The following is an 11,045-nucleotide window of genomic DNA, read 5'->3' on the forward strand; positions in this document are numbered from 1 at the left end:
TTTTTTTTTTCAAAAATATTAAATTCAATAAAAATATATAAAATTAAAATTTACAAAAAAAAAAAAAAAAAATATTTACTTATATTTTTAGTAACTATTTTATATTAATACAATTTTAATTTTCAAAATTAACAGTTAAAGTGGGAAATTTTTGTTTTAATCTTTCTGTTACTTCATTTTTTATATTAAATGGTATTTTTATTTCTTCACTATCATCAAAATTTTGAAATTTTAAAGAAACAGAATTATTAATATTTTCTTTATTAATTACTATATCTTTAATTATTATTTCTACTTCTATAAAAAAAATAAAATAAAATAATTTTTACATTATTTTCTAAAAAAATATTTATTATATATTCAGTAGTTTTGTAGAATGTTTTACACTATAATAAACTTTTAATATATAAATAAAACATCACTTAAATATATATATATATATTTTTTTTTTTTTTTTTTATTTACTTAAGAAATCAAAATACGGTTTTAATTGATTTAGACAATTTTGTATATTTTCTTTGTTAATTTCATCAAAATTAGTTATTATTACATTTGGTTCTTCTTTTTTTTCATTCCTAATATACTTTTTTAAAGTTTTTTTGATAACTTGTGATACAGTAACACTATTAGAACTACAAGTAACACAGTTTCCTAGTAGTCTAATATATAAATCATTATTTTTTATCTTTACTAATTCAACGTCACCATTATCTATTTGTAATTTTGGTCTTATTAAATTTAAAACTTTTTCTACATTTTCATGATTTAATTCATAATATATTTCTTCATCCTTTTCAGGTGAGGATAAAATTTTTAATTTTGTTTTCCTTTTATTTTTTAGTGTATTTAATGAACTATTTAATATTTTGTTGTTAAAAAGATCAAAGTTACTGTATATAAATAACAAGTTTTTTTTTGTAAATTTTAAACTAGTTATTTCATTTAATAAAAAAAGATATATAACAGTCAAAAAAAAGAAAAAGAAATGTTTCATTTTTATATGATAAAAAAAAAAAAAAAATAACAAGTAAACGGACAAATTGTAAAAAATAATGAAAAAAAAATTTAATTTATAAAAAATTACACTTAAAAAAAAAAAAAAAAAAAAAAAATTATAAGATTAAATTTATTAAATTACATAATGTACAAACATATATATATATATATATATATATATATATATATATATTTTATTAAAATTATTGCTAATGTATTATAATTGAAATAAGAATACGTATAAAATAAAAAACAAGAAAATTTTTTCGGCTTAAATTTTATATAAAAATATTTTAATGGCAATATGTGTTAAAAAAATAATAATAAAATTACTTATGTAAATAGGTATTATAAATATTAAATATAAAAAGTTTCAATAAAGTGAAAATAAATAAAAATTAATTTTTTTTTTTTTTTTTTACTTTGAATAAAAACTAAGCATAAATTCTTATATAATTTACTCTTTATTAATTCTATGAAGAGTTGATAGAAAACTTTATGAATATAAAAAATTAAAATTATGATAACATTTAACTTGTTTATATAAATGATATGGAAAATTTATCTTTAAAAGAGTGAAACTTCAGTATGATAAAAATTTATAAAGAATATTTTAATGGAAGATATTATTTTAGTAATATATTTTCATATATAATATTATATTTACATAATAAAGAAAACTTCTTTAAGAAAAGAACAAATAAAAACAAATTATGTGATAATTATAAAAAATCTTTTAGCTTAAAAAAGAAAGTTATAAATGATAAAAAAAAAAAAAATATCGTAATTCATTTCCCCTCAGAAGAAATTAGTCATTTTTACTTTCATTATTTTGTATATATTTTAATACCAAAACTTAATTTGAGTGAATATGATAAAAAAAAGATTATTGATAACATATATTTAATTAATAATAAAATTGATGAAAATGTTAAAACATACATTTTTAATAAAGTAAATCAAAGTAATTGTAATATAATCTTTTGTAACAAATTATTACCAAAAGAAAAATATAATTATTCTGGTACACTTCTAATGTTTTTAGAGAATAAATATTTTCTAGATTTTTTCTTAAAATTACACAAGAAAAAAAAAAAAAAAAAAAAACATCTATTTTTAAAAAGGAAAGAAAAAAATTTTAACAGAATAAATAATAATTTTTATAATTTAAAAAAAAATAGAGAAGATACTATATGTAATTATTTGTATATGTTTTATTTGTTAAATTACAATTTTAAAAAACAAATTATAATAAAAAGAAATAAAAACTTAGAATTACTAACAAAATATAATCAAAAAATTAAAGAAATAAATAATAACATACAATGGTTTAATCATTATTCTTTTTATAAATTTTATTATAATGCATATATAAGTTTTCTCAATTATAGAATGCTTATTTTTCAGAGTCTAATGGAAAATGTTATGAAAAAAAAAAAAAAAAATGCACTGTATATTTTTTTAAAATATAAAAATCTTACATTAAATTCAAATATATTTTTTGATTTCATTAATAAACAAATATTATATGTTAACTTTAATGATGCTGCTACTTTATATATTAAATTTTTACAATTATTTGAAAAAATTGCCTTATTTTCAAATATAAAGAATTACTCTAATTATAACATAAGTAATATTAATGAAAAAAGAAAATATAATAAAAATATTTTAATAAAAGAAATTAAAAAAAATATGAACATACATATATGGAATAATTACGAAAATGAGAACTTTCATTCCAACTTAAATAAAATTAAATTATATAGATTTTACAATTAGAAATTTTCATTTTTTCAGACGTTATTTTCAGGATTTAAAATTTCTATTTTTCCTTTATACAATTTTTAATTTATATTTTTTTTTTTTTTTTTTTTCTTATTTCTATTTTTTTTTTTTTTATTTTTTGTTAATTTTTCTTAAACTGCTACAGATACTAACTTTTTTTTTTTTAATTCATAAATTAATTTGTATTTGCAATTTTTATTTTTAATTTTTATAAATTTATACTCCTCATCAATAACGAATATTAATAAGTTTCATAATATGTAATCTATACTTATAAATTTAAAATATATTTCTCAATATTTTAAGTTTAATTTTCTTTCTACTATATTATAAAAATTTTAAAATTACACATAAAGTAATATATATCTATATATATATATATTTTTTAAATTTAAACATTGTTTTTTTTTTCAATTTTTTTTTTTTTTATTTATCTTTCTTATTCTCATTTTTTCTTCTTGTTTCATTTTTCTTTTTATCTAAAAGTCATTGTTATAAATAATTATAAAATCTTATCAACTTTTTTCTTATTAAAATGAAATATTAAAATAATATTTTTGTAAAATACAAATTCTTGTAAATGCTTATACAAAACATAAAAAATATAATTTATTTAAAAAAAAAAAAATAAATAAATATATTTATATTCCTGATTTCTGCAACTAAAAAAAAAAAAAAAAAAAAAAAATAGATTCTTATCTACTTAATAAATATACATATTTGTATATTCATGTAATATATGAATTTACTATTTAATTTTCATATATTTTTTTTTTTTTATTAAATGAAAAAAATTAGAGTATTACTATAAAATAAATATTTTTTTTAATAATAGAAGAAAATTTTGAGTAATGATTAATTGTTATAATACTTAATATATTTTTAATTTACATTTTTATATGTATAAAATATTTTTAAAAGAAAAATTTTCTACAAAAAAATGATATATATTTTAGGAAAAGAGAGATTAATTAGCTTAAATGAGGATAACATAAATGATGAAAATTATTTATCAATTAAAAGTATTTTAAAAGATGAAAATGTAAGTATTAATAACTGGGTTGAAGTTAGTTTACTTTTTCATAAAAAAAATTATTTTAAGTTGTTTTTAGACTTGATAAAAGAAGGAGAAATATATTTTAATAATAATAATGATAACACAAATTTTAATATATTATTATTAATATATAACTTAGAAAAGATAGTAAATATAAAAAATGCTAATAAAGAAGATGAACTGAAGATAAAAGTAGAAAATTTAATGAATCAAATAGAAAAAAAAAAAACAGAAGCTAATAACTTTGAAAATATCAAAGATTATTATGATTATTTATCACATTTTTTAATTAAAGGAATATATAATATTAATATATATTTATATTTACTAAATAAATATGATAATAAAAGTGGTAGTAATTATTTATCGTCATCACTTAATAATTCATTAAATTCAACAAATTTAAAAGGAAATATTACTAATGAATATATTAATCCTCTCAACTATTTAATTGATAGTATAAATATTTTTATATATTTATTAAAAATAAATAATTATGATTTTGTTTCATCAATCTATTTATCATTGGCTCTATGTCTGATGTATAAATTGGATGTTTGTATTGAATTTTCTTCGTATGCATTGATCAGAATAATGCATTTTCAAAATTTCTTAAAAAGTTTATCTGAAAAATATAAAAATTCTTATTTAAGTATCTATGATAAATGTAATATAAATAATTGTAAAGAAGTATCAAAAAGTGATACACATTTCACAAATCTCCAAAAAAATGATAGTAACAATGACAATTATGATTGCAATAATTATAATTCTAATACCGTTAATAATAATAACAGTGATATTAATAATAATTTAAATATTGATAATATATTAAAATGCATTAGAATAAAAAACTTATTAAATATATTAAACAGTTTTAAATCAATATTAAAATATATCATTGGAATTTGTTATGTAAAAAAAAAAAACTTTAGCTTTGCTTCATTTTGTTTTACATCCTCTTTAAAAAACGACAATTATTGTTCCTCTTATTTAACAAATTCATGGTTATTATTAATGAACTATTTAAATAAAATTTCTCAAAACAATGATTTTATAAAAAATGATCATTACGACTTTTTAAAACATTCTAATAACTCTTCTGGATTTCATCATTTTGAAAACTTAGAAAATTATGAAAGTGATGATTATGAACAAAATGTAATAAATTACGAATCTTACTTAAAAAATTCGAATGATAAAAAGGTAAGACATTATGATTTTGAAAACAGGGATAACACAGCAAATGGTGGGAATATAGAGAACAAAATAAAAAACTATAATACAGGGAATCTTAATATAAATGAAAATAAAGAAAATATATTAAGTAATTATAATATAAAAAATAATTTAAAAAAGATACATATAAAAGAAATTATAAAACTAACTTTATTTTATTACTATAGTTATTTAGAAAAAGGGATAATAAATTATTCAAAAAACCTTAATACATTGTTGAATTCTGAAGAAGCTTTTTTTATTGATAAAAATGATATATATGAATATGATGAATCTATTGAATTAGTTAATAATGAAAATATGTTTATAAAAAGCAAATATTACAATGTATTTTTAAATAATAATATGATATCTATGTATTTAGATTTATGTGAGATATGGTTGATACTTGGTAGTAATAAATCTATTATTCTTTTGAAAATTATAAAAGAAAAAATTAATTTCAATTATGTTAATAAGAAATTTTTAAGTAAGTATTATTTTCTAATAGGTATGCATTACCATATAATAAAAAATATAAAAAAATCGTTAAAATATTATCATAAGAGTTTTATTATTTATAAAAATAATATAAGTAGATATTATTACACTATATGTTGTATTTATTTAAAAAAATATAACAAAGCAAAAAAGAATTTAATATATTTATATAAAAAATGTAAAAATGCTTATATAATAAAATTATATGTATTCTTTTTTATTCATACATCTAATATCTATTTAAATTATAACCTTATAAATAAAAATGAAATTACGTCTAACTTAAATGTAGAAAAGGGTGATGAAAATAGTATTATCACAAAAAATGAAAGTGAGGTTCAAGAAAAAGAAAGCACTAAAAATATACACTATATTTTTAATAATAAATTTTTAAAAAGTAATATAAATAGTGAAATGAAAATAGTACTAAAAATGTTACATAATATGATAGATATTTTAAATAATAATGAAGAAATGTTTCCAAATGATTTAGATATAAAATTGATGAAGTCCAAAATTTATGAATTATTAATTACAAAATATAATGACGAGAGTGTTGATTTATATTTCAAGATTTTACATGAAACAAATGAAGTAAAAAATTTTTTTAATAAAAAAAATAATTTCCCAAAAATATCTTATGAATTAATTAATAATTATATAATTTCCATGTTCTATTGTAATATGAAAGAAAAAAGTTTAGAATTAATGGAACTTTTAAAGTATGAAATTTTTAATAAATTAAAAAAATTTATTAAATATTACAATGTATTATGTAAAGGGAAAATCCAAAAAAAAAAAAAAAATTTCCTATATAAAGAAGAAAATTTCACTAATAATAATGAGAAAAAAAGAGAGGAAAAAGAAAGTGAAAATAGTTTTTTCAAAAATGATGATAATAATAATAATAATAATAATAATATAAATAGTAAAAGAAAATATAATCATGATGATATTATAAGTAAAAGAAGAAAAAATAAAGATTATCATAATAACAGTATTAATGATTATTATAATTATAATAATGAAGAATGTAAAAATATTTTAAACAATGATTATTCACTAGTAGAAAATAAAAAGATAAAAGAGAGTGATCATATAAAAATAATAAATACAAAAAAATTAAAATACATAAATGCTATATTAAGATCAAATAGAATATATGAGATAAGAAATAATTTAACATATAAAAAATCTGTAAAAGAAATATATATAAAAAGAGTAAAGAAAGAAAGATACAAACATATTATTAATTATTTAAAAAAATTATATATCACAATATGCTTCAATAATGCAATGTTATTAGAATTAATTGGTTATAGAGATATTTCTATTAATATATATAAATTATTTACGCATATATATGTAAATTATGAATGTGCATTTATTAGACTAGCAAAAATTTACATTAAAGATAAAAATTACTCTAAAGCAAAAGAAGTTATAGATAATGGATTAAAAAAAAATACGAATTCTATAAATTTATTTTTATTAAAATCATATTTACATTTTAAAAGAAAACATTATGATTATAGTATATATGCTTTAGAGAAATTAAGAAAAAATGATTATTGCAAAAATAATGTGCTTATTAACACATATTTAGCTATAATTAAATTTTTCAAACTAAAAGAATGTAAAAACACATTAGAAAAAAATTATTTAATAAATGACATTTATAATGAAATCAAAATATTATTAGAAAAAAAAAATAATTTTTTTTTAGCTAATTTAATTTCCATATTACTAAGTGTAAATCATAAATATGAATTATCTTATGAATCACTTCAGTTGATAATAGATTCGTATGATAAATTATCCTTTTATTATTTAGCTAGTTTAAGGAATATAGTTCTTCTTATGTTTAATAATTTAATTAAAAATAAACATTTAATAAATAATAAATTATTTTTAAATAAATTAAATGTATATTTTAATTTAAGTTTAAAAAATGGAATAAATGATAAAAAATTCTTTTTATATTATTCTAATTTTTTGCATATATTAGAAAAATATGATGAATCCATTAATTTATTGTATTTTTGTTATGTTAAATGGCCATATGATTTGTTAATATTAAACTCACTTATTATTTGTATTGATTCATGTGTGTCAAAATATTTAAGTTATGAATATGTTGAATTAAAAAATATTATTCTTATGAAGGATTTAATTAATTTTTCTTTTATTGTCATATATACATTATTATATTTTAAACATTTTGCTACAACATCTCAGCTTGTTGGATCAGGTATTTTTTAATAAAAAAAAATAATATTATAAAATAAACAATTTTATATAATACAAGTTATTATATAATAATATTTTTATACATTTACATATTAATAGGCTTTCATTATCCTATGCATATAAATGTTATTTTTATTTTTATTTTTTTATCTTATTTTTTTTTTTTCTTTTTACATATTTCTATTGATAGATGAGTACTATAATTATTACAAAGAAGAAGATTATATAATTGAAGTGAAAAAAAAAAGTATTGAAAATTTAGCTAGTAGAAAATATTTAATTTCAACATATAAAAAATTTGAAGAAAAAATAAAACCATATATTGAAAGTAGTCTTCCTGCAATGCTTAAACAAAAAAAAATGTATCATATCAAAAAGATAAGTATACAAAAAAAATTATATGAAGAAAAAAAAAGGAAAAAAATGAATTTTGAAATGCAAAAATTAAAAAGTCAAGAAATTTTACAAGAAGAATTATTGAATGATGCAAAAGAATTAACAAATGAGATATATGAACAAGATATAAGTGTAAAAGAACAAAATCAAATTGAAAAAGATAATCAAGACACTTATTTGAATAATACAAATACAAGTATAAAGAAAATAGCAAACGATATAGAAGATAAATGTTCTAATAAAATAGAAGATTATAATTCTTCATCAGGTAGCTCTGATTTATTTGAAGAAAAAAATCCATCTAAAAAAAGAAAAAAGGTCATTGATTAAGATACACATATTAAAATAAAATAAAAACTAATTTTAAAATAAAAATCATTTAACAGTTGTAATAATGAAATAAAAATTTAAAACAGAATAAAAAAAAAAAAAAAAAAATAGTATAAAATAATATTTATTAATTTTGAAAAAAAAATTTATGTATGTTTTTATTAGAATATCAGATAATATAATTTATTGAAAAAAAATTAAAAAAAAAAAAAAGTGTGCATAACAACACATATGTTTTAATAGAAATAGAATTTATATATATATTTGTTTATTTATTATAAATATTATTAAATAAACAAATTTAGCAAATTTAACCTTATTTAAAATAAGAATAAGAGATTATATAAAAATTTACAATAATAAAGAAATATTATTATGATAATATTAGAGGAACTTAAACAATACCATCATATACGAATAAACTTAATTGTAATTCATCATTTTTTAAATTTAAATCGTTAAATTTACAAAAATTATAGGAATTTTGATAATATTCTTTTGATAAATATGTGAAGGGGCCTTTAGTAATTCCGTTAAGTGAAAAGCATATATATTCATCCAATACATCATAATTTTCTAACTGTTTTAAACCAATACTAACATAACTAAAAAAAAAAAAAATAAATAAATAAATAAATAAATAGATGAAATATATAAATAAAATATAAGGTTATAAAGTAAATAGTAGTTCTATATAAGAATTGGCTAAAAAAAAAAAAAAAAAAAAAAAAAATTAAATATTGGCAAATTAAAAATATTACTTTTTTTTTGCAGACTTATGACCATCTAACCAAATTTTTAATTTAAATGATTTTTTTCCAGCAAAAGAAAAAGGAGAAGTGGTCAAAGGAATATTTCCCATTTCTCTAAACCTCCAAAACAATTTCTGTAAAAAAGAAAGTAAAATAATTTATAAAATATTAACATTACTACTTAAACTTTTATTATTAATAATAATAAAAATAAAAGAAAAAGAAAATGAAAAAGAAAATGAAAAAGAAAAAATATATATATTGTTATGTTACTAATTTGCATATTAATTTTTCTTTTTTTAGTTTATTTTTTTTTTTTTTTTTTTTTTTTTTTTTATTAATATACTTCTTGAACATTTCTAATTGTCCACACTACTTTGTAATTATGTATATGAAGGGAATCAACTTTATTTATATTGCTTATTGTAAATGAATCATTAATTTTTTTTTTTAAATTATAATCTTTATCAACATTCATATATAAATATTTATTATTATTGGTGTTAATATAATGTTCTAAATAATGATTCATTTTTGTTTCATCTTCTGGTATGCTTTCATATTTCTTCATAACTTCTTCTGTTTTTAAGCAATCATATTTTGTTTCACTTTTAATATTGTTTTTGTATTTATAAATATAATAATAAATTAAGTTTAAAATTTTAGATTTATTGTATTTTTCTATATGATCAATTTGAAAAAAGTTATAAAAATTATAAAAATTAAAAAGGGGTGTATTTACAAACACATTTTTTAAGGTATCTCTTTTTAATATATATTTATCTTTTAGCTGACTATTTAAAACATAATCGTGGATATTATCAACTGGAATTTTCTTTTCGTATGTATATATTTTTCTACGATATTTTCCTATATGAATATTTTTTTTTAGCTTTTTTAATCTTTTTTTTTTTTTTTTAGTTAATAATTCATTATTTTCCTCTTTCTTTTTTTCATTTTCATCTGTTTTTTCTTCATTTAGTTTCTCATTATTATTTTTTTCCTCAAATATTTTCTCTTCATTAATTTCTTTTTTATTTATGTCATCTTTATCTTTTATATATAAGTCTAATTCGTTATTAAAACCTTCCTCATTTTTAGACAATTTACCTTCAATTTTTTTCTGTTCAATTTTTACTTTATTATTTTCCATTTCAGTCATATTGTTTTCTTCAATATTTTTCATAAAACCATTTAAATCTTCATTTTTATAAAATTTATCTTCTTTATTATAAATACTATTATCTTCATCTGAATTTTGGGTTTTATTTAATTTTTGATCAATATAATCAAATATAGAGTATTTTTTATTTTCACTAAATATATTTTCTTCTAAACCTTCATTTTTCCTTTTTAATTTATAAAATTTCAGTAGTCTCCTTCTCATTAATTTTTTATTTACTTTTTTTTTCTCATTTTCTTCATCTTTTTTTTTTTTTTTTTTTTTTTTTTTTTTTTTTTTTTTTTTTTTTTTTTCTTTTTTTTTCTTCTTATATGACTAGGGATACTTCTTATCATAGATTGATCCTTCTGTTTTCTAAATATTAATCTTAATTGAAATTTTGATAATTTATTGTAGTAATTATTATAAGTTTTCATGTAATATTTTTTTTTTAAAATGAAGTTATTATATTCAAAATTTGAATTAAAGCAAAAATAAAATAGGATATTTTTTAAGTAAATAAATAAGATCAAATAAAAAAAAAATTTCAAATCCATTTATCTCTTTTTTTTTTTTTTTTTTTTTTTTTTTTTAA

At 15.7% G+C, this 11,045-nt stretch overlaps 4 protein-coding genes across 4 annotated transcripts; 2 read left to right on the forward strand and 2 right to left on the reverse strand.

Annotated features, from left to right (window-relative positions):
* Positions 1 to 115: 115 nt before the first annotated feature.
* PGAL8A_00434300 (Fe-S-cluster redox enzyme, putative) lies at positions 116 to 994 on the reverse strand (the record flags this gene model as incomplete). The annotated part of the gene is made up of 2 exons (XM_028673075.1): positions 116 to 297; positions 466 to 994. The coding sequence occupies 2 exons, from the start codon at positions 992 to 994 to the stop codon at positions 116 to 118; spliced, it is 711 nt and encodes a 236-aa protein (XP_028529565.1).
* A 590-nt stretch (positions 995 to 1,584) lies between these two features.
* Positions 1,585 to 2,778, forward strand: PGAL8A_00434400 (conserved Plasmodium protein, unknown function; the record flags this gene model as incomplete). Its single annotated transcript, XM_028673077.1, has 1 exon — positions 1,585 to 2,778. The coding sequence occupies one exon, from the start codon at positions 1,585 to 1,587 to the stop codon at positions 2,776 to 2,778; it is 1,194 nt and encodes a 397-aa protein (XP_028529566.1).
* Positions 2,779 to 3,724: 946 nt separating this feature from the next.
* Positions 3,725 to 8,536, forward strand: PGAL8A_00434500 (tetratricopeptide repeat family protein, putative; the record flags this gene model as incomplete). Its single annotated transcript, XM_028673078.1, has 2 exons — positions 3,725 to 7,811; positions 8,001 to 8,536. The coding sequence occupies 2 exons, from the start codon at positions 3,725 to 3,727 to the stop codon at positions 8,534 to 8,536; spliced, it is 4,623 nt and encodes a 1,540-aa protein (XP_028529567.1).
* Positions 8,537 to 8,930: 394 nt separating this feature from the next.
* On the reverse strand, positions 8,931 to 11,007 carry PGAL8A_00434600 (conserved Plasmodium protein, unknown function; the record flags this gene model as incomplete). The annotated part of the gene is given in 4 exon segments (XM_028673079.1): positions 8,931 to 9,141; positions 9,313 to 9,422; positions 9,635 to 10,690; positions 10,693 to 11,007. Coding segments are annotated over 4 exon segments (1,692 nt in total).
* Between the last annotated feature and the right edge of the window lie 38 nt (positions 11,008 to 11,045).

This window comes from Plasmodium gallinaceum (assembly GCF_900005855.1).
Source record: "Plasmodium gallinaceum strain 8A genome assembly, contig: PGAL8A_v1_119, whole genome shotgun sequence".
NCBI classification, from domain to species: Eukaryota; Apicomplexa; class Aconoidasida; order Haemosporida; family Plasmodiidae; genus Plasmodium; species Plasmodium gallinaceum.